Source organism: Pristis pectinata, chromosome 3 (genome assembly GCF_009764475.1).
Source record: "Pristis pectinata isolate sPriPec2 chromosome 3, sPriPec2.1.pri, whole genome shotgun sequence".
Lineage (NCBI taxonomy): Eukaryota > Metazoa > Chordata > Chondrichthyes > Rhinopristiformes > Pristidae > Pristis > Pristis pectinata.
Window position 1 is genome coordinate 4,294,227 of NC_067407.1, and position 25,001 is coordinate 4,319,227.

Genomic DNA, 25,001 nt, shown 5'->3' on the forward strand with positions numbered 1-25,001 from the left:
AAGAAAAAGCACTGGATTGCATTCATGGCAGTTGCATAAAGTAGAATAAATCGGGTGTTAGGAAAACCCGTAGCATATAGGAATCTGACAGAGACTTGTACAACAAGTTGAATTACAGTTAGTTTGAACTATTAATGAACTGAGCTACAGAGTGAATTTTGAAAGCAAAAACAGAAAACAGAATATAAGCAGGGCTTCAAACATCCCCAGAGTACTGATCAAAACTGAGGAACCACAAAGACCTGGCTTATGCTCCTTTCAAAGAAAACATTCCAATAACAAAGTTTTTATTTTAAATTTAATAATTCTTCCCAGAGGCTCAAGCCTTAATATTTTAAACAGTATCACATCATTCAAGCTTTAATAACAAAAGCCAGTCAGAAATGTGATCTTCAGCGTTTATTAAAACCTTTAAGTCCATAAACGACAACAAAGTTACTGTAGAATTTATCGCATACAGCTAGCATACAACAGCATGTCCTCAGTCTAAATGAAATACAAAAGATTTTAACATTTTCATACAAAGGAACTTTTAAATTTATTAATGTGACCTTACATTTCTTTAGTTACATAAAATCTGCTACAGCAAAGTATCTTATACTTCCCTTGCACATACAGGTAAATATGGGTGGATGAAAAACTGCTGTTGGTGCCAGCCTCGTAATGGACATTGTGCAAATGTTTGACAGCCAAGACGACAAACAAAATGTTTGATATTACAGCTCATACTGGTAATGCAAATGTCTACAAACGCCTTACTTCGACGAGTGCCCTTCAGGTTAAGAGGATATTGTGTCCATGTCTCTTTAGTGCTAACACAAGCAAATACACTGGGTCTATGCCAAATTAAGTTGATTTATTAAAACTCATTGCTCTTCTTTCCTGTAAATATTGGAACCAATCTGAATCCAGCCTACCTCTGTACATAAGAAACCATTTCAATTTAAACCGTTTGAGGTTTGTTTCACATATATACATATAAATACACATCTATCTATATATATGCGAAAGAAAGATCAAAATTGGTGTGTCACAAGTGTACAAATAAAACTAATTTGATTAAAATGATTTGGTTAAAAATGTTAACATGTACAGATCCACTGAATCCATAATCTATGACTTACCAACACTGAGATATGAGGAAAATTGTTTTAACTAGTATGTGATGGCTAGTCTTTTCTGTAGCAACAGATTATGTCATTATATGACAATGCATCTAACCAGTAGCTGAACCTAACGCTTGCAAACTCTATGATCTGTTCCCAGGGAGACAAACAAATATATATATATGTATATATAAAAAAATTGTAAAGATTGTGGAAACATGGCAGTTGTTACCTGTGTTAAGTATTTTGCAATGCATGAACCAAAGCGTTCAAAATTTTAATTCTGAAAAGCCAGTTACGGAGTGATTTAATCGTTTAGTATTTGCCCAAACCTCATTTTAGCATCACAATGTGTGCCTTGGAATCAAACACAATCCTGGCAGTGACCACCATTATTTTTGCAGCATCTTAGACAAAAACAGAGGACTACGGGCCCACTGCACACACAGATAGTGCATTTGCTCACTATCGTGGGTGCAGCTAGGGACAGAATCCATTTGCAAAACCACTCACCCATGTCATTTAAGGTTTCTGATGTCAAATCAGCACGACGAGGACTATTTCACATCGCCATTCCCTGTTAGTATCTGGTGCTGCTGTGTTATTTTGTTTTTCCTTTTTGAAGTATACCGCTTGGAACCCTTTCCACCCTTCCCCCACCCACCCCCCACACATCCAACTCCCTGCCCGTCATCTGCTAATAAACACGACGCAATTCGAAGTGTGTAGGAGGGCGAACCCACAAACAGACTACGGTTTGACATGCTGGTGCAACACAGCTACAAAAATGGGTTGACAAAGCTGTTCTGAAGATTGCCTCGCTGGCAGCTTTATCCAGGTGATGTGCAGCAGATTACAGCATCCGGTAACGTTAGACCTGGATCCTGCCCAGATGTGTACAAAACAAAAAATTGGGAAGTGCAGCTGAATTTGACAGTACAGGAGTATTCAAGGCACAGTCTGCGTGTACCCTGCTCCAACCATCCAATTAAATTCTACTTCATTTTGGTCCTGTCCAGGAGAATTGCTTTCGTTCAGTCTATATATAAATGCACAGAACAATTCTACTTCCAAAAAAAAGAAAAGGATGTCAAAGATGCTGTCTAGGCTCCAGGAGTCTGATTGTTAACTTCTACAAGGTTAAGGTGTTCTACAACTGTGACCTCTCAGACATAACAGACAGGAGTTGTGGCTGGCAAGCACTAGAAGCAATGTTCAGCTTTCACTTTGGGCTAACTCACACCAAGTGCAAAAAAAAATCCTGAAACACTTGCTCTATCTTTACATTTAAACAAAATGTTTCACTCTCTGCAAATTGCCTTTTTTTTATTTTAAAAAGGGGAAGGTGGGGGGGGGGAGGTGGGGGAACAAACTACATGACACAAAGGCAGCGGCTGTAGAACAAAGAGGAGGGAAGGAAACAATAAGAAAGTGGTCTAAGTTTTTTGTGTTGCAGCACAGGTAGTGCTCTGAGTAAATGTGCCTGTGTATGAGGGCTGTGCTAACTGCTCACATGAACTATGGCAAGGAGGATCTCAGCCACGTGGAATGAAGAAACTAGGTAATTGTTTCGACGAGTAAGATGGTTTCAGCTCCACCCCATCTGTTAGCAGAGTGCAAAGATCCCAATACAAGCCCTGATGGTCTCTTTCTCTCTCTAAAAATCAGCAAATTCTTTAGCACATTTTTCAGTTAAAGAGACACGGATGTCCTCCTCTTCATAATCATCGAAATTGCTGGTGTCACCTGGGCCTCTGCACTTTGGTATGAATGGAGCTTCCACCTGTAAATGATACATATGTGTAAGAGGAAGAGATGGGGCACTGAAAATGGGCTCCCCATGACCATAACTGTACTGTACAATCATCAGGCACATTTTCTTCCAACTGTTGAACTGCAGACCACATATTAAAACCACTAATGAGCAAGAAATAACAAAGGGGAACATTTATTAATACAATACGCATAATTGGTGTACAAAGGGATCTTGGGGTCCAAGTCCATAGCTCCCTGAAAGTGGCTACACAGGATGATAGGATGGTAAAGGTATGCTTGCCTTTGTTGGTCAAGGAACTGAGTTCAAGAGTCAGGAAGTTGTGTTGCAGGTTTATAAAACTCTGGTTAGGCTGCATCTGGAGAACTGCATTCAATTCTGGTCACCCTATTACAGGAAGGATGTGGAGGCTTTGGAGAGGGTGCAGAAGAGGTTTACCAGGACGCTGCCTGGGTTAAAGGGTACGAGCTATAAGGAGAGGTTGGACAAACTTGGGTTGTTTTTTCTGGAGTGGCAGAGGTTGAGGGGAGACCTCATAGAAGTTTATAAGATAACAAGAGGCAGAGACAGGATAGACAGCTGGTATCTTTATCCCCAGCGTTGAAATGTCTAATACTAGAGGCTGTGAACTTAAGGTGAGAGGGGGCAAGTTCAAAGGGGATATACAGGGCAAGTTTATGTTTGAACACAGTGGTGGGTGCCTGGAATGTGCTGCCAGGGGTGGTGGTGGAGGCAGATACAATATAGGCCTTTAAGAGGCTCTTATATAGGCACATGAATTGTGCAGAGAATGGAGGGATATGGACATCATGAGGGCAAAAGGGATTAGTTTAGTTAGGCACTTAATTACTAGTTTAATTAGTTTGGCACAACATGATGGGCTGAAGGGCCTGTTCCTGTGCTGTACTGTTCTATGTTCTAATGCTGGGCACTTTTAAAACTGTGCTCTAATTCTCACAGGTTGGAACTTGGAGCTCAATTCCTTCAGTCTTCCAAACAACACGCCTCAACCACAACGCACATCTGTGCAGTTCATTTATGTGAAGCAACATTTTCATTTCCTGTACTGCTGGCTCTGATTCCAATTACCCGAATTCTTACAAATTAAGGGCAGCTGCATTCTGTGGATGGAAACGATCCAAGTCCACTCCACTTGAGAATCTCATCTCACTGGCCCCTGCAGCCTGGATTTCAGTGGTGTTTTCAGGACAGTGCATGGGCTCCTGCTGGTAATGGTGCCAGAAGTCCTGTCCCCAAAATGTCCTTTGACATCCAGCAAAGCTGGGGGCAGAACTTTGCCAGCTGTAAAAGTCGCTGATTTTGATGGGATTTAATTGTCTGACATCCAAATATATTTAAACTGAATTAACATAAATTTTAAATACTACCACAGGTTTTACTTTCCATGTTTTCATTTAAAAAAAACTTCACTTCCCCACTTCCTCCTATTCCTACAGAACACAGTGCGGTCTAGGATCCTGCAGTAGATCTAACCTGGCACAGGTACAAGTGGGGATTCCCCAGTGTAACACCAGGGGAATCCCAACAAGACTGAACTCACAGCACCTGCGCAGAGGTCCGTGGCTGAATGCCAGCATTTCTGATTGGAACCGTCTGCAGAAGTCGATCCATTTTAAACTCCGATTTGGAGCTCCTGGCACACATGGAAATCTGCTTCCCATGGCCTGCGCAGCAGCGCATTCCTCAGTGAAATTGGACCTCAGGCCTGTCACCACTTACCAGAAGTTTAACAGAGCAGGACTTCCACAGGAGGGCAGCTTTGGGATTTCATATTACAATAGTAAAACAATTAAAAGTTGGGAAAGCTGGTTTGAGAGTTCCTTGTTCAGTTGGATCAGAAGCAATGCATGTGTGAGACCGCACGGGGGGGGGGGGGGGGGGGGGGGGGGGCGGGAAAGTGGGGGCAGACAGAGGAGATTTAAGGTGAGAGGGGCAACATTTAAAAAGAGGTATGCAGGCTATGTATGTATGCATGCTATGTATGTATACACACACACGTGTACATATATCTATTGCCCACACACACATGTACATACACACACACAAACATATATCAATAAGCTTGATAGAGTGCAGAGAACATTTACAAGGATGTTGCCGGGATTTGAGGACTTGAATTATGGAGAAGGCTTGAATAGGTCAGGACTTTATTCCCTGGAGCGCAGGAGAATGCAAGGAGATCTTATAGAGGTATACAAAATTATGAAGGGTATAGATAGGGTGAATGCATGCAGGCTTTTTCTCCCAAGATTGGGTGAGACTAGAACTAGAGGATGTAGGTTTAGGGTAAAGGGGTGAAATACAAGGAGAATCTGAGGGCAAACTACTTCACTCAGAGGGTGGTGCGAGTGTGGAACGAGCTGCCAGCGGAAGTGGTGGATGTGGGTTCAATTGTAACATTTAAGAGAGGTTTGGAGAGGTACATGGATGGGAGGGGTTAGGAGGGATATCGTCCGGGTGCAGGTAGATGGGACTAAGCAGAAGATCAGGTTGGCATGGACTAGATGGGCTGAAAGGCTTGTTTCTGTGCTGTAGTCTTCCAAGACATGTGGGTGCCTGGAACGGGCTGCCAGGGGAGTGGTAAGCAGATACAAGTGACGTTTATGCTTTTAGATAGACACATGAACACAGGGAATGGAGGTTTACAGACCACGTAGAGGCAGAATAGATTTAGTTTAATTCATCGTGTTCAGTGCAGACATTGTGGGCTGAAGGGTTTATTTCTGTGCTGTACTGCTCCACGGTCTCAGGATGTTCATTGAACTCCAGGAGTAACGATAGGAATCAGTCCACACTGTCTCTACGAGGTCAGCTAAATCCCAACTTCCCCAAGCCCATTTGGAGAGCAGAACAAAGCACATACCTTCCTCTGGTAAATGGCAATCCAATCTGTAGTTGCAAACCATTTGTGGTTCTTGATGTCATTCACACCGTTTTTGAGATTCCCGTATCGTTTGGTCAGATCCACCTGAAGTAAATTTCGCAACAGGTCTTTCAGGTCTGAACTGAAGTGAGAAGGGAACCGTACCTGAAAACAAGGTAGCGTGTCAATCATTTGATAATATGAACTCGTGCACCCCATGAACACTTCAGAGCTTCAGATTACCAACTAATGTTGTACAACAGAGGGACCGAGGAGTACATGGTTCCTGAAAGTGGCATCGCAGGTAGACAAGGTGGTGAAGGTGGCTTTTGGCATGCTGGCTTTTATCAGTCAGGGCACTGAGTACAGAAGCTGAGATGTTATGAGGATGTTGCCGGGACTGGAGGGACAGTTATGGAGAGAGGTTGAGCAGGTTGGGACTTTATTCATTGGAGCACAGTATAAAGGGTGATCTTATAGAGGTGTATAAAATCATGAGGGGCATAGATAGGGTGAACATACACAGTCTTTTTCCCAGGGTTGGGGAATCAGGAAGGCAGCATCCATCACCATCCGGGACATGCCCTCTTCTCGTTACTACCATCGGGGAGGTGGTACAGGAGCCTGAAGACCCACACTCAATGATTCAAGTACTGCTTCTTCCCCTCCATCATTAGATTTCTGAATGGTCCATGAACGCAACCTTGTTATTCCTTTTTTGCACTATTTATTTTTATAATTTATAGTAATTCTCTGTCTTTGCACTGCTGCTGCCACGAAACAACAAATTTCACGTCATACGAGTTGGTGATAATAAACCTGATCTGACGTTTAGCCAGTGGTGGCGCAGAGGAGGACACTATAAAGAATTAGGTGGCACCAACACAGACAAACACAACACAGAATGGCAGAGTAGTAAATTGAGAAATATGGGACACTTGAAAAAGTTAAGATGATCAAACTTCACCTTTCCAGAGACGATCTTTTCATAGATCTGTATCGGCTGGTCTGCAAAGAATGGCGGGTATCCAGCTGCCATTTCATAGATTAGAACCCCCAGTGCCCACCAATCTACTGCTTTGTTATAGCCCTACAAAATGCAAGCATACAACTGTTCAAGCATTCAATACACAGATTGCAGAGCACAGCACTAATTACATTTTCTCAAAAAAAGATGAAAACACATAGTGAAAACTTTCTATGATAGACTGACTTTGAAGCACTACAGATTATACTGCGGCAAAGTTTGTTTAATTACTAAGAAAGTGCACTGAATGTAGGCTTACACAAGACAAACCCTGATTTATCACAAGCCCTATTAAAGCTCTCAAATGACTGGTTCCATATACAATTACCTTTGAACATGTGGCAGTTGTGAAGTTGACTGGCAATCCATCTTTCACTGCAAACATTCACTCCCTGTTGCATCAATTCCTTACAGCTTCTTTTATTAGCCTTCCCAAACCCCTGACCTCTATCACAAAGGCAACAGGCAAAGATGTTTCCCTCCAGGTCACGCACCATTCTGACTTGCTGATATATTGCCATTCATCATCTTGGTCTAACCCTTGAAACTCCTTCCCCAAAAGTTGTGTGAAGGACCTTTGCCACACACACTGAGGCACCTCAAGGCAAGGGGTACAAATAAAACAACATTGTAACCTAACTTGAATAATGCAAAAGGACACGATTCTTGTGTACTGAGAGGTCCATTCCTGTTTCAGCTTACCTTGCTGAGAATAATCTCTGGTGCCAAGTATTCTGGTGTTCCACAAAGTGTCCAAGTTCTGCCCTTTACCCTTTTTGCGAAACCGAAATCTGTGACCTACAAGTACATGAGGTAAATATTAAACTGAACTAGTCCATTATCTTTGTTACTTAAATTTATAGTTTTAAATAAAAGCCAAAATTGCTGGAAATCATGTCAGCATGATCATTAGAGAGTGAAAAAATGAACGTTATAGACTGCTGACCTTGCATTAAAAGTCTTGAAGGATCATTAACCTGAAATGTTAAGTCTGCTTCTCTTTTCATAGATGCTCACTAGTCTGATTATTTTCAGCATTTTCATTTCAGATTTTCAGCATCTGCATTTTTCTTGTTTTGCAATATAATTTTAAAAACATTAAAACACATGAACAACATTCACAGTATGGGTGAAGGGCCCAATAGTTTGCCTTTAGTACACTTCTCGCAGCTACCATTGGGCAGGAGGTACAGAAACCTGAAGTCCCAGGTTCAGGAACAGCTACTTCCCTTCAACCATTCGGTTCTTGAACTTAGCAGAACACTAAAAATGGACTTGAATGTGCAATTATTTCACACCTTTTGTTATTACGGATATTGTGAAAACCAGATACTAATTTTACTGTTCCACAATACTGATTTTTATCATCACTTGAAACCATGACAGTTCTTCATCCCTCTGATGACAGTGGCTCCAATTATTTGAATTGTAAAGTCAAAGTGCAGCCAATCTTTGCAATCTGTCAATTAGTCTTAATTGTATCCTAATCACTACAACTTCAGAACACAATGACCACTTGGGTCACTTTGCACTAAAATTGACTTTTGTTGTTCTAATTGTGTTTTCTTGCAAAAATTGTTTGCTTTTCTTGTGAATGCTGCTCATCTGATGCTATGTGCCTGTGATGCTGCTGCAGGTAAGTTTTTCATTGTACCTGTGCACACATGTACTTGTGCATCTGACAATAAACCCGATTTTGACACATCACCCAGATTGGATAGGGCTGCTTATCTTCTTTCCTGAAGGAGTGGACCCAAATGGGTTTATATAATAATTGGCAACCCTCACAGTCATTACCTGGTGCCAGCCTGCTAATCACCAGATCAAGTAGACAATTTCTGATCTGCCACAGTTGGATCTGAGTTCAGAACTGATGTACTGTAACCGTGATACTATTGTACAGAAGAATGGAAAATTGATGTGTGAGGAAGATCTTCAAAATACAAACAAAAACTACAAAGCATTTAAAGGCAGGGTGTAAGGTGTGAAGGGCAGACTGGTGCATAAATCACATACCCAAAAGACAATACGATTAAGACAAATTCACAAGATCACAAGACAAGGGAGCAGAAGTAGGCCATTCAGCCCATCGAGTCTGCTCCAAAGAAAGGGAAAAAGAAAAAGAAGAAAAAAATGAGAAATGGGGGAATGCCCACGAGAAGAAACTATTCCTTTCTAGCCCCAATTTCCAGCCGTATCCCCATATCCCTTGATACCTTGACTAATTAGATAACTATCTATCTTCCCCTTAAACGCTTCCAATGATCAGGCCTCCACTGCTGTACGTGGCAAAGAATTCCATAAATTCACTACCCTCTGGCTAAAGAAATTTCTCCTCATCTCTGTTTTAAACCTGTACCCTCTAATTCTAAGATTGTGCCCTCTGGTCCTGGACTCACCCACCAAGGGAAATAGCTTGGCCACATCTACTCTGTCCAGTCCTTTCAACATTCTAAATATTTCTATGAGGTCCCCTCTCATTCTTCTGTACTCCAGTGAGTACAGTCCAAGAGCCGACAAACGCTCATCATATGTAAGCCCTTTCATTCCCGGAATCATCCTCGTAAATCTCCTCTGAACCCTCTCCAACATCAGCACATCCTTCCTAAGATATGGGGCCCAAAAATACACACAGTATTCCAAATGAGGCCTCACTCGTGCCCCGTAGAGCCTCATCAACAGATCGCAAAGATTGGCTGCACTTTGACTTTACAATTCAAATAATTGGAGCCACTGTCATCAGGGGGATGAAAAACTGTCATGGTTTCAAGTGATGATAAAAATCAGTATTATGAAACAGTAAAATTGGTATCTGATTTTCACAATATTCGTAATAACAAAAGGTGTGAAATAATTGCACATTCAAGTCCATTTTTAGTGTTCTGAGTTCCCAATTTAATTGGACAAATGAGTTGTGAAAACCCCTACGACTAATTTTTAGAATTGAAAATAACTTTGTATGGACATAAATATGTAATTTAAAAAAAATCAAAGTGTGCCCTGCTTTAAAAACTTTTCATTCTTATCAAACTTTTTATAAAGAAATACAGCATGTCCCCGTTGATCCTCACCAATTTTTTTTAGATGCAACATAGAAAACAAAATTCCAGATGCATCATGGCTTGGTACGGTAACTGGTCTGTCCAAAACCTCAAGAAATTACAGAAAGTTGTGGACACAGATCAGTGCATCATGGAACCAGCCTCCCCTCCATTTACTCTGTCTACACTTCACTGCCTCGGTAAAGCAGCCAGCATAATCAAAGACCCCACCCACCAGGCTCAAGGACAGCTTCTATCCCACTGTTAAAAGACTACTGAACTGACCTCTTGTATAACAAGATTGACTCTTGACCTCAGGATTTACCTCGTTATGGCCTTGCACCTTATTGTCTGCCTGCACTGCACTCTCTAACTGTAACACTTTATTTTGCATTGTTATTGTTTTCCCTTGCACTACCTCAATGCACTGTTGTAATGAAATGATCTGTATGGATGACACGCAAAACAATGTTTTTCACTGTACCTCGGTACCTGTGACAGTAATAAACCAATTTATTCGCTCTTGGGGCACGGTCATCACTTACTGCCCTTGAACTGAGTGGTACGCTAGGACGTGCAGCAGGCCATGAGTCACACACAGGTCAGCCTCGGTAAGGACAACAGATGTGCTTCCTTAAGATCAGGTGGGAAAGTGAACTCAAGGCACAGGATCAGTCACCATCTCACCGAATGGCGAAGATGAATCTGAGGGGTTCCATGAGCCACCCCTGTTCCCATTTCTTACACTCTTAAAAAGTGATTCACTGGATCTTGACCACCCTTTTATAACATAGAACAATTACAGCACAAGTCAGACCCTTCGGCCCACAAAGCTGTGCCGAACATGTCCCTACCCTAGAAATGACTAGGCTTACCCATAGCCCTCTATTTTACTCAGCTCCATGTACCTATCTAACAGTCTCTTGAAAGATCCTATCGTATCAGCCTCCACCACTGTTTCCAGCAGCCCATTCCACACACTCACCACTCTGAGTAAAAAAAACCTACCCCAACATCTCCTCTATATCTACTCCCCAGCACCTTAAACCTATGTCCTCTTGTGGCCACCAATTCAGCCCTGGGGAAAAGCCTCTGACTACCCACCCTATCAATACCTCTCATCATCTTATACACCTCAATCAGGTCCCCCCTCATCCTCCGTCTCTCCAAGGAGAAAAGGCCATGATCCCTCAACCTGCTTTCATAAGGCATGCTCCGCATTCCAGGCAGCATCCTTGTAAATCTCCTCTGCACCCTCTCTATGGCTTCCACATCTTTCCTGTAGTGAGGCAACCAGAACTGAGCACAATACTCCAAGTGGGAGTTTGAAGGTATTGCAGGCCACATTCTGCAGGCAATTACTCAGAGTATTGTGCATAGTTGTCAGCATTCCACTACGGAACTGCCAGTAACTTTGGGATTATTGCACATGTGGAAAAGCAGAAGTTTAGACTTTGCTGGCAGATGTTTGCCAGTGATTTTGTTTTTACATCACCAGGCTCCTGATGGGAGTCAGAGTCGAGTCACACAGCACAGAAACAGGCCCCTTAGCACAGTCCATGCAGAGTGTGAGGTTGTGACATTTACCAGCACACTGAGATTCCATAGAGAATTGCTGCATGTTAAAGAATTAGTAATTTTAGTTTTTGTTTAAATTTTCAGCTTATTAAAATGTTTTTAAATGCTCCAGTTTTATATTTTTGTTTAAACAGCTTGATTAGTTTAATAGGTTAAGGATGTTTCTGTATGTCAATGACACAAGGTTTGAACACTGGGCTGAGAGCGCTGTGATTCACTGAGCTGCCAGTTATTTCCAGCAGTTTTACGAGAGGGGCTTGCTCTGCCAGCCCTGTCTCACACGATAGGATTTATGAGCGGGAGGCTCTGCACTGCCTCGCTGCGGAGGCTGGAGCCAGTTAGTTTCGGGTGACCCATGAGGTACATTGTAGGTCAGGAGCAACTAGCCGCTCATGTCAAATTCTGGACTAATTCAATACTTAGAAGTGAAATCTGTTGCCATGACAACCCAATTGCACATCTCTTCCGACTCCACTCCTTAAATTTGTGTTCATCAACCGATCACTGTACAATCGGAATCTGTTTAAAAATAAGAAATCCCAGTTCTTCTCTCAGAGTCACACAGCACGGGAACAGGCCCTTTGGCCCAACTTGTCCATACCGACTGTATTGCCCAGGGAGCTAGTTCCACCTGCCTGTGTTTGGTCCATCACCCTCTAAACCTCTCCTATCCATGGACTTATCTAGATGGCTTTTAAATGTTGCTAATGTGCCTGCCTCAACCACTATTTCTGGCAGCTCATTCCAAAATCCTCTGCGTGAAGAAGCTGCCCCTGATGTCCTTTTTAAACCTCTCACCTCTGATCTTAAACCTCCTTTAAAACCTCCTTTTAGCACCCCCTCCCTGGGGAAAAAAGGACTATGTGCTTTCACCCTGTCTATGCCCCCCCCCGTGATCTCTATCAGGTCACCCCTGAATCTCCTACGTTCCAGGGAATAAAGTCCCAGTCTAAGCAAACTCACTTTATAACTCAGGCCCCCAAGTCCAGGCAACATCCTGGTAAGGCTTTTCTGCTCTCTTTCTAATTTCTAGTTTAACAACATCGTCAGGCCTCTCAAGTTAGGCGTACCATCTTTTGATAAGCCCATTGAGTTTTTGCCCAATCCCAGATTGATCTCCCTCAAATCCATTCTCTCCCACCTTGCCATTTACTTCCCCACAAGGCTCCTACCCCTTACCTATAAACACCTGGGGCAATTTCCAGTTGTCAATTAACCAAACAACCTGTCTTTGGGATGTGGGAGGAAACCAGAGCAACCAGAGGAAATCCACATGGTCACAAGGAGAACTTGCAAACTCCACACAGACAGTACTGGAGGTCAGGACAGGCAGACAAGACAGACAGATCCAGGTCATTGGAGGCAGCAGCTCTACCTACTGAGCCACTGTATTACCCTCTAAAGTCAACAGGTATTGGAACACAGCTTTCACATATCCTCATTCAATGAAAGGCTCACTGAAAAGTGTCCTTTCCCCAAAACAAGGTTAGTTCAGAGATTGTCAAACGATGTGTATATGAAGCTCACACTGCAATACGAGACATTCAATTGTTTTTTTCCCAAAAAGAACAAAGTTACTAATGCAGAAAATATTAAATGTACAGTTAATCTTATAATTCTTCCCTCATTTTAAAAACATTTTAATGGACAGAGTCAAATAGAAGTTCAAAAGTTGACCAATTTTTGTACAATAAATTAGAGGAATTTCAGAAATCATTCCTTCCTCTGAACACCATACCTGGATATACCCTTGTTGGTCAATTAAAAGGTTTTCAGGCTTCAGGTCTCTGTAGATGAGGTCTAACGAATGGAGGTACTCAAAAGTCAAGACTATCTGGGCTGCATAAAACCGTGCATGAGGTTCACTGTGAAGGAAGAACAGTTAATTTATTAATTTAATGGAAAAGTCAGATGAATTAATTGAACACAAACTAATTAGCACTAAGCCATTTAAAGTACTCGTATTCAAACGACTGATAGCTCAAACAATTTAACTGTACAAACTGGTACACCTCCACGATTCCCCAGTCTACAGACTATTTCACTTCATGATGCAGCATTATGGTGACCATGCGCTTGGCTAGACAAAGTAGATGCTGATACAAATGCAGTGAAGGAAGTGTAGTTGCCCTGGATATCCAGAACAAGGGAACTTGATCTCACAGCACAGAAAGCCGTTGCTCAGTCTTGATACAAATGTCGACAATTCCTCTCCCCCATCGGTGCTGCTCCACCCACCGAGTTCCTCCAGCAGGTTTTAAGTTCCTCACACCTCCTTGCTTTTTCCAGCTCTTTGAAAGCGCAATCCCATTTGTCCCACTTTCCTGACCCTTTCCCATTTTCAAGTAACCAACTCCCCAGTGAAAACTGCTAACAAATCTGCCCCCCCTCCCCCATTTTCAGGCAGTGGATTCCAAACCAAAACAAAACTAAGAAATTCTCCTCACCTCTCTAGCTAGTTTACCAGTCAGCTTAAACCACGATCTCTGGTTATTAACCTCCTCTGGACCCTCAACCATCCTTAGATACGGAGCCCAAGATCATTTTTGGCCTGCTGGCCCTGGAGATGGTCGGGAAGGACTAACAATTCTAACTATGCACTGGCCAGCATTCTCTTGAGGTCTTGCATTCTGAAAGCCTTTGACAGCTTGCTACCATCAGGGCTTTTTTTTACACTTTTTATTTCAAGAAGTCGCCAAGAGCCAGAGACATTTAAAGACTATTCAAACAGATACAAGTAATTAAAAATTACTGAACAAAAAGTGAAAGCATTAATTATTTGGTAGTTTAAAAGAAAACGTGTTGACAGAACACCTGGATCTACGGTCTCCCTCCATCCCCTCAATGGTGGTCCATAAGATATAGCAGCAGAATTAGGCCATTTGGCCCATCAAGTTTGCTCCGCCATTCAATCATGGCTGATTTATTTTAACCCCATTCTCTGCCTTCTCCCCGTAACCCTCTTACCAATCAAGAACCTATCAGTCTCTGCCTTAAATACACCCAATGACTTGGCCTCCACAGCTCTCTGTGGCAACAAATTCCACAGATTCACCACCCTCTGGCTGAAGAAATTCCTCCTCATCTCAGTTTTGAAGGGATGTCCCTTTATTCTGAGGCTGTGCCCTCTGATCCTAGACTCTCCTACTGATAGAAACATCCTCTTCACATCCACTCTATCCAGGCCTTTCTGTATTTGGTAGGTTTCCCCCTGTATTCGAGATCCCCCCCTCATCCTTCTGAACTCCGAGTACAGGTCCAGAGACATCAAATTCTTCTCACATCTTAAACCTTTCATTTCCGGGATCATTCTTGTGAACCTCCTCTGGACCCTCTCCAGGGCCAGCACATCCTTCCTTAGATACGGGGCCCAAGATACAGTGCTTAGATACCTTAGATACAGTGGCTCTGGTCACTGCAGATCAAGCTCGTTACCAGAAAGAAATCTAGGGAGAGCTGTGCAGCCAAACGAAGATGGGGAATGAGACAGCAGCTCTCATCAAATCCAGCTAATGGTGTTGAGCGAGGACCTGTCAGCCCATGGAACAGGTGTTGCCAGTTCACAGCCATGACTGTGCTCATTCAAGCTTTGACCAGCTGCACTAGTCATAGAATCAGAGCACGGAAACAGGCCCTTCAGTCAAACTTGTCCAACCCAGCCAAAATGCCCATCCTAGCTGGTCCCATTTGATTATGTTGGTCCCTCTATAGACAATAATCCTACATCAATCCCATTTTATTCTCTTCACATTCCCATCGAACACATTCCCCGCCCACCAATTCCACCACTGATCTACACACTAGGGGCAATTTACAGCAACCAATTAACCTACCCCTAGGATGTGGGAGGAAACTGGAGCACTCGGGGGAAACCCACACGGGGAGAACGTGCAAAGTCCATGTAGTGTAGCGGTTAGTGTAACGCTATTACAGCGCCAGCGGCCTGGGTTCAATTTTGGCCGCTGTCTGTAAGGAGTATGTATGTTCTCCCCGTGTCTGCATGGGTTTCCTCCGGGTGCTCCGGTTTCCTCCCAAATTCCAAAGACATACGGGTTAGGAAATTGTGGGCATGCTATGTTGGTGCCGGAAGCGTGGCGACACTTGCGGGCTGCCCCCAGCACATTCTCAGTAATGCAAAAAGACGTATTTCACTGTGTGTTTCGATGTACCATAGAACAATACAGCACAATACAGGCCCTTCGGTCCACCTTGCTGTGTCGCCCTTCAAACCACACCTAAGACTATCTAACCCCTTCCTCCCACATATCCCTCTATCTTAAATTCCTCCATATGCTTATCTAACAATCTCTTGAACTTGACCAACGTATCAGCCTCCACCACCACCCCAGGCAGCACATTCCATGCACCAACCACTCTCTGGGTGAAAAACCTCCCTCTGACATCACCCTTGAACTTTCCACCTAATACCTTAAAGGCATGTCCTCTTGTCTTGAGCACTGGCGCCCTGGGAAAGAGGCGCTGGCTGTCCACGCTATCTATTCCTCTCAATATCTTGCATACCTCTATCATGTCTCCCCTCATCCTCCTCCTCTCCAATGAGTAAAGCCATAGCTCCATTAGTCTCTCCTCATAATCCATACTCTCTAATCCAGGCAGCATCCTGGTAAATCTCCTCTGCACCCTTTCCAACGCCTCCACATCCTTCCTATAATGAGGCAACCAGAACTGGACACAGTACTCTAAGTATGGCCTAACCAGTGTTTTGTAAAGCTGCAACATCACTTCGTGGCTCTTAAACTCGATCCCCCGACTTATGAAAGCTAACATCCCATAAGCTTTCTTAACTACCCTATCCACCTGCGAGGCAACTTTCAGTGATCTGTGGATATAAACCCCCAGATCCCTCTGCTCCTCCACACTGCCCAGAATCCTGCCATTTACCTTGTACTGCGCCTTGGAGTTTGTCCTTCCAAAGTGTACTACCTCACACTTCTCTGGATTGAACTCCATCTGCCACTTGTCAGCCCAGCTCTGCATCCTATCAATATCCCTCTGCAAGCTTCGACAGCCCTCCACACTATCCACAACACCACCGATCTTAGTGTCATCTGCAAACTTGCTAACCCAGCCTTCCACCCCCTCATCTAAGTCGTTAATAAATATCACAAAAAGTAGAGGTCCAAGAACCGATCCCTGCGGGACACCACTAGTCACAGCCCTCCAATCCGAATGCACCCCCTCCACCACAACCCTCTGCTTTCTACAGGCAAGCCAATTTTGAATCCACACGGCCAAGCTTCCCCGGATCCCTTGGCCTCTGACCTTCTGAAGAAGCCTACCCTGCGGAACCTTGTCAAACGCCTTACTAAAATCCATGTAGACCACATCCACCGCACTAGCCTCATCAATCTTCCTGGTCACCTCCTCAAAGAACCATATCAGGCTTGAGAGGCAAGATCTTCCCCTCACAAAGCCATGCTGGCTGTCCCTAATCAGTCCATGTTCCTCTAAATGCTCACAGATGCTATCTCTTAGGATCCTTTCCAACAGCTTACCCACCACAGACGCAAGGCTCACTGGCCTGTAATTCCCTGGACTATCTCTACTACCTTTTTTGAATAAGGGGACAACATTCGCCACCCTCCAATCCTCCAGTACCATCCCCGTTGACAACGAGGACTCAAAGATCCTAACCAACAGTTCAGCAATCGCCTCCCTCACCTCACGAAGCAGCCTGGGGAATATTCCGTCAGGCCCCGGGGACTTATCTGTCCAAATATTTTCTGACAACTCCAACACATCCTCTCTCTTAATATCTAGATACTCTAGGACATTACCCTCACCTACACCTTTCTCAGCATCATCAAGACCCCTCTCCTTGGTGAACACTGAAGAGAAGTATTCATTGACAACCTCACCCACTTCCACAGCTTCTAGGCACATCCTCCCACCTTTGTCTTTAATCGGACCTACCTTTACCCTAGCCATTCTTCTGCTCTTTACATACGAGAAAAAAGCCTTGGGATGCTCCTTAACCCTACTCGCCATAGCCTTTTCATGTCCCTTTCTTGCTCTCCTCAGCCCTTTCTTAAGTTCCTTCCTTGCTACTCTATATTCCTCACGAGCCCTGTCTGATCCTTGCTGCTTGCACCTTATGTATGCTGCCGCCTTCTTCCTAACTAGTTGTTCTACCTCTCGTCACTCACGGTTCCTTCACCCTACCATTCCTTCTCTGCCTGACCGGGACAAATTTATCCCTAACATCCTGCAAAAGATCCCTGAACATCAACCACATCTTCATAGTACATTTCCCTTCAAAAATGTCACTCCAATTTACACTCCCAAGTTCTCGCTTTATAGCCTCATAATTCGCCTTTCCTCAATTAAATATCTTCCCGTCCTCTTTGCTCCTATCCCTGTCCATGACAATGCTAAAGGTTATGGAGCAATGGTCATTGTCCCCCAAATGCACACCCACCGATAGATCTGTCACCTGACCCGGTTCATTACCTAAAACTAGATCTAAGATGGCATTCCCTCTAGTCGGCCTGTCAACATACTGCGTCAGGAAACCGTCCTGGACACACTTAAACTGCGCCCCGTCTAAACCTTTGGCACTAAGTAGGTGCCAATCAATATTTGGATAGTTGAAGTCTCCCATTATAATAACCCTGTTATTTTCGCATCTCTCCAAAAACTGCCTCCCAATCTGCTCCTCAGCATCCCTACTGCTACCAGGGGGCCTATAGAATACTCTCAGGAGGGTAACTGGCCCTTTCTTATCCCTAACTTTCACCCAATTTGACTCTAGAGAGGACCCTTCTACATTATCTACCCTTTCTGCAGCTGTAATCGTGTCCCTGATCAGTATTGCCACCCCTCCTCCTCTTTCCCCCATCCCGCCATCCCTTTTAAAACACTGAAAACCAGGAATATTCAATATCCATTCCTGCCCCGATGTCAGCCATGTCTCTGTAATAGCCACAATATCATAGTCCCATGTACTTATCCAAGCTCTGTTCATCTCCCTTATTCCTGATGCTTCTCACATTCAAGTAAATGCACTTTAGCCCATCCACCTTACTACTTTTGTAGCCTGTACATGTGACTAATAAATAAATATCTTATCTTATATTATCTTATCTTCACTTGAGCATTATGCCACTGTAACTGACAACCACCATTTACACTGACACAGACTGGAAGCCTGACTTGGCAATCAAAGTGCAGTGTGGTAATTAAAATACTAAAACGTGGATTTAATTGGGATTGGCATCAAAATGCATTACTAATTACATAAGATTTTTCATCCCCTCACTGGTGGGACATGGCAGATCTATGATCACTCTGATGAGCAAGAAAGAATGGAATATAAATACAGTGTGACTGATAAAGGAGCATCAGGCCAATTCATTCAATGGGATAGTTTATGCAAGCTGTAGGGGAAGTTGCTTGGATACTGACTTTCCAATGACATAAGGTTCCTTAAGGAACACTTGTGTTCATGACTTAAATTACTTTAATGTTAAGTAATTTTATTCATCAGTCCACAGGCAATTTAAGTCTTACCTGAACCTTCCAATTCTTCTAAGATGCGAAAACATTTCACCGCCTGGCACGTACTCCATCACCATATATAAATTAGAGTTGTCCTAAAACACAAAAGTTAAATTATAAATTAAAGTGGTAGCTACGTACATTGAGAGCCAATGGTCGCCTCCTCTTATTGAGCAAATATTACAAAAAAGCTACAGGTAAATGTTCTTTACTGAATAACGCAAATAGCACCTGGGTTACAGGAGCATAGCTATAACACAACTTTCAGTAGTGCAAACTTCCAAGTTATTTAAAAATAAAGTTCCAAAGGACAAGAAAACTGGTTCACTATCACAGCAATGAAGTATCTGAGGAAAATTCCAAGAACCTAGATGTAAATTAATGCCAACAGAACACTGAATAAATGGGATACAGAAACAGTATGGCATTGGGCTGGTTTTTGGATGTCCATCAATACAACTCAAAGTGACCCTCATGTTCATTAAGAAAGGTTAAGTGCAGAACAGGAGGCCTAACACCTGTCACATGGAAAATGTTAGTGGAATGCACAAAGATATTAAACAAAGTTCTTCAATTAGTAGACTTCTCTCTTTTTGCTTCTCCCAATTCACAAATGTCCCGGAGGAGATAATAGCCCTACTACAAAATCTGATTAAGGCAAGTCTGGCTCCAAGTGATGACTCAAAGACGCTTTGAATCAAAAGGAATCTGGATTCATGGCAGATGTGCACAGTGACACTGTTAGTGGAGCTGCTGGTCTCACAGTTCCAGTGACCCAGGTTCAATCCTGACCTGCAGTGCCATCTGTGTGGAATGTGACGAGAGTCTCCTCCCTTAGCCCGAGGGAGTGAGCGCTAATAGGGGTGAACTGGCCAATGTAAATGCTCCTGGTGTGTGGGTGAGTGGTAGAACCTGGGTAAATTAATCTGACTTTGGGAAGAATAAAATAGGATTGACATAAATAGGAGCCTGATGGTCAATATGCATTCGGAGGGCGGAAGGACCCAGTTTCGTGCTATATGACTGTGATCAACGCATGCAGTGTGGATTAACACGGGCCATGTGTAATGGAATAGGTGACAAATATTTGATGATTACAAAATCTACAGCAGAGAAACATATCACTCAACCCGCAGGTGTGGCCAATGAATGGACCATTTTTCCATAAAACAATAGAAGGTGTTAATGTGCAGCTGTCAATGCTGATTATTTGCTTAAATGATCAAGGTTATTTGAAGTGATCCAGAATAAAATGGATGCACCAGGATAACCTCGTTGGTACTTAGGGTTTAGAAGAGGCAAAGATTGCATGACTTTGTGGCAGGTACCAAATCCAAAGGAAGAACAATGCTGAACCAACGTAATCAAAGACCCCACCCACCCCGGACATTTCCTCTCCTCCCCTCTCCCATTGGGCAGAAGATACAAAAGCCTGAAAGCACGTACTACCAGGCTCAAGAACAGCTTCTATCCTGCTGTTATAAGACTATTGAACGGCCCCCTAGTATAAGATGGACTCTTGATCTCACAATCTACCTTGTTATGACCTTGCACCTTATTGTCTGCCTGCACTGCACTTTCTCTGTAGCTGCTACACTTTATTCTGCATTCTGTTATTGTTTTACCCTGTACTACCTCAATGCACTGTTATAATGAAATGATCTCTATGGAATGCATGTAAAAAGTTTTTCACTATACCTTGGTACATGTGACAATAATAAACCAATTTACAGATTGCTTGAACACCACTTGTGTATTCCTTCTGCCACTGTTGAACTGAAACTACAGTATGTACAGTCTACAAGATGCACTGCAGAAACTGAACTCGTGTCACATGGACACCGCCATGACTGTCAGGCTCTGGTCCAGAGACAGCTGCATGTTGCCCATTGTACCTTCTCAGAGAAGCTACAGATGGACAATAAATTTAGCTTCGCAAAAAACAACACCAAGGAAAACCACTTGACGGCATTTTGGATTTCCAAAACACAAACATGAAATAGGATTTGTCCACACGCTTTGCTATTCAATAAGATCATCGCTGATTCCGTGCCTCCAATCCCCACCTGATTTCCTTAGTTCCCAAAAAATCTGTCGACTGTAGGCATGCATGAGAAACAAATTCGCATTTAAATGGCTGTCTCTTTATCCTGAGGCTGCTCTCTGGTTCTACACTCTCCTGCCTGAGGAACAACTTCTCGGCATCGAGACCGTCAATCCCTCTAAGAACCTTGTAGAAGATTGGCCTGAACTCCAGTGAATATGGGCCAATCTTATTCATTCCTCACATCCTTTCATCAATTAAATCTGGTTAATCTAATTAAAATTTATTTTTAGCCAAGTACACCTCTCAAGGAACCAAAAAGTACAGAGTAGAGGTTACACCAAATCTCAGCCAGACTTCTTTACTTTTGTTTTACCAAAGGGCCATTACTAAAGCTAGAAACAAGGGTTTCCAACACAAGATGAGTGTAGTTTAAGTGAAAAATTCCACAGATACTGAAGTAGAATGCTATCAGAAGTAGAAGTCTTGTCCCATGGGAGCCAAGGACTTATCAAATTGTTGCTCATCTGCTTCACAGAATCAAAGGAACACATGGGTATAAAGGACAGATGGTGAAATAATGCCGATGTATACAAGATACATTTTAGAACAAATGGACATCACAAGCATACGATGATACAACAGAAGCTAAAGGTGAAATGCAAGTACATTGATAGAGGACATGGATTTAAGGTGAGGGGAAAGATTTAAAGTGGATCTGAGGGGCAAGTTATTTCAGAAAGGGTGGTGGGTTTGTGCAATCAGATTTATTATCACTGACATACGTCATGAAATTTGTTGTTTTGCAGCAGCAGTACGGTGCAAGACACAAAAATTACTATAGGTCACAAAAATAGATAAATAAGTAGCACAAAACAGAGTTGCTAGAGGAAGTGGTAGATGCAGGTATGTTTAAAAGACATTTGGACAGGTAAATGGATAGGAAATGATTAGAAGGATATGGGCCAAATGCAGGCAAATGGGACTAGCAGGTAGGCAACTTGGTCAGCATGGACAAGTTGAGCCAAAGGTCCTGTTTCTGTGCTGTATAACTAGGACTCTTATGGAAGATCAACTTGAAACAACAACACTGAATTATATCATTACGTCGACTCAATTCACCTTGTGTCACCTTGAGTTCTTTGCACATTTTTGTTCACCAAGTAATAGGAAGAATTCTGCTGGAAAAACATTTCCTTTCCCCACTCCCTTCCAACACAACTTGGGTAATGGTATGTGAAAATATCTGCCTGCTAAAATTAAGGCACTGATTAACATTTTGAGAGGATCTAACAGAATCCTTCATAAGGGGAATATATGATGACTAAGGCTGGCTTGAATGATTTTTTTGCAATTTCAATTTTTCATGCAATTTTAGTTCATTTTAAGTCAAAAATGAGACATTTGGTGATACAGGACCACTTCTAGCCTTCGGAGAGCCCTACTGCACAGACATTCAATTCAGAAAGTTTTGCAAAATAAATTGACAAGTTAACATTTGGAGTTTATTGTACTCTGTACATCACATTAACTCAAATTTACAAAGCTGCAACAACTTTGTGATTTAACTTTCTTCACACCTCCTGTTACACAATAAAACGAGGCAACCATTCAGTCCCCAAACCGACTCAGCCACTAAATAAGCCTGATCAGTAGCTCCGTTCAATTTAGGCAATTCCTTTGATCCACATGCCCAATAACAAAAATCTATTGCTCCAATTAAAATAATTCAGTGTGCATCCACAACACTTTGCAGAACCAGTTTCAGATTTTTAGCACTATGGAAAAAGTGCTCATTGATATTACTGTTATGTGGCTGGTTATAATGTTAACATTGTACCTCTTCGTTCCAGATTCAGGAATTAAGGTAGGCAGAGGAGAAACACTCAATTAGATCACTAAACTCGAGGTAATACCATCCAAGTTCACACAAGCTGTCTGCATTGCATAATCTTTTAAGCTCAATGCACCTCTGCCAAAGATAGATGCCTAAAACACAATGCTTATCCTTATTAGCCACACAAGTCAGACCCATATTTATGGGAGGCAGGTAACCATGGGCATTTCCATTGTAACTACAAGTGCTGCTAAGGACACACTAAATACTGAGGTAAGGTCTAATCATTTTCCCTTGCATCCAGTTATCACTTGAACTGTGTCCAGTATAGTCATCAGGCAGGTTAGAGTTTAACTATGGGCTTCCTCTTCCATCATAGATGGATCAGTTATTATCAGAAGAAATTATCAATCCTGAAAGGGTATACTTTATTTTTGTTTCGAACACAATGTAGGCTTACAAGGAATATTTTTGGATGGGCGGTGAAGTTGGTTGCAAAGGAGGAATGTCCCTCAGAGACTGGAGTTATGAATTTATCTTGAAGAGAAATGCACATAGCAGTATGAAGGGAAATCTGAGGAACTGTATCAAATAAAATTCTGAGTGATACATTCTTCACAAAGGTCAGGCACATCGACTAATTAGATGCTCTGATATGATTTTAGCCGTCTGTGATGCGAATGTGTGCACACTAAAGGAAATTAAGGTCTGAAGACAGATTCTAAATTGGCCAAACCACATTAGCAGAAATTTTTCAAGCACCAAAACAGCACAACTGAAGGTGTCACTACGACTGGCAACTGCAATGAGCTTTGCCACTGGAGAGTTTACACTCATGGAATGGGGAACTGGGAATCATTGTTTAGGTACAGATTGGTCCACTGCAACCAACAGCAAGGTATGGTACAAACTGACAATCTGGGTTGTTCGGGATTGAGTACAACCAGTCTGACATGGGGCTACAGAAACTACTGGGAGAAAATCTGGACCCTCAATCTCCAAAGTTTCCAGATGCTTTAAGTGATCTGAAAAATGTTGAATCTTTAAGCATGGGACCATTTTGTGCTAACTGTAGATTGCTACTGATAGGTGCTTTTGCAGCCATTAGAGATGCATAGACTGTTATCTGATCTTTCTTTGCCACTAATCATGTACAGATATAAAGGCATAATTACATAATTAAAATCATGGCACTGTACCCATATTTGAGCACTGTGAAACAACAAAAGATGTCCCACAGAAACTATATTAGGTATTAGTGAATAAATGTGATGAAACGAATTGAAGTGAAAAGGAGGGACCACTCCTATTTGCAGTGCTATTAAAATTCAAATGAACAAGACTGTCATGCAAATGAACAGGTTTTAAGTTTAAAATAAGGCCGTCAGTCATGGTATGGGTCATAAACCAATACAATACTCCATCTACAAGTTTGCAGATACCACCACCGTTGTAGGCTGTATCTCAAACAGCGATAAGTCGGAGTACAGGAAGATAGAGAGCTTAGTGGAATGGTGTCATGACAACAACAACCTTTCCCTCAATGTCAGCAAAACAGAAGAGCTGGTCATTGACTTCAGGACAGGGGGCAGTGTACATGCACCTGTCTACATCAATGGTGCTGAGGTCGAGAGGGTTGACAGCTTCAAGCTCCTGGGAGTGAACATCGCCAACAGCCTGTCCTGGTCAAATCACGTAGATGTCACGGCCAAGAAAGCTCACCAGTGCCTCTTCTTCCTCAGGAGGCTAAAGAAATTTGGTTTGTCCCCTTTGACCCTCACCAACTTTTACCGATGAACCATAGAAAGCATCCGATCTGGATGTATCACGGCTTGGTACGGCAACTGCTCTGCCCAGGACCGCAAGAAACTGCAGAGTTGTGGACATAGCCCAGCGCATCATGGACACCAGCCTCCCCTCCTTGGACTTTGTCTTTACCTCTCGTTGTCTTGGTGTAGCAGCCAGCATAATCAAAGACCCCACCCACCCGGGACATTCTCTCTTCTCTCCTCTTCCATCAGGTAGAAGATACAGCAGCCTGAGGGCACATACCGCCAGACTTAAGGACAGCTTCTACCCCACTGCGATAAGACTATTGAACGGTTCCCTTAAACAATGAGATGGACTATGACCTCCATGATCTACCTCGTTGTGACCCCGCACCTTATTGCACTGCACTTTCCCTGTAGCTG

At 42.9% G+C, this 25,001-nt stretch overlaps 1 protein-coding gene across 2 annotated transcripts in view; it reads right to left on the reverse strand.

Moving 5' to 3' along the window:
* Nucleotides 1–384: 384 nt before the first annotated feature.
* Nucleotides 385–25,001, reverse strand: part of prkacba (protein kinase, cAMP-dependent, catalytic, beta a) — a 152,668-nt gene continuing 128,051 nt past the window's right edge. For both annotated transcript variants that reach the window (XM_052010672.1, XM_052010671.1), the window contains exons 5-10: nt 18,941–19,023; nt 13,149–13,275; nt 7,494–7,589; nt 6,732–6,854; nt 5,765–5,929; nt 385–2,889 (exon numbers count right to left, since the gene is read on the reverse strand). In XM_052010672.1, coding sequence (XP_051866632.1) covers nt 2,764–2,889; nt 5,765–5,929; nt 6,732–6,854; nt 7,494–7,589; nt 13,149–13,275; nt 18,941–19,023 — 720 coding nt within the window. In that variant the 3' untranslated portion in view covers nt 385–2,763. The remainder of the gene's footprint in view (nt 2,890–5,764; nt 5,930–6,731; nt 6,855–7,493; nt 7,590–13,148; nt 13,276–18,940; nt 19,024–25,001) is intronic.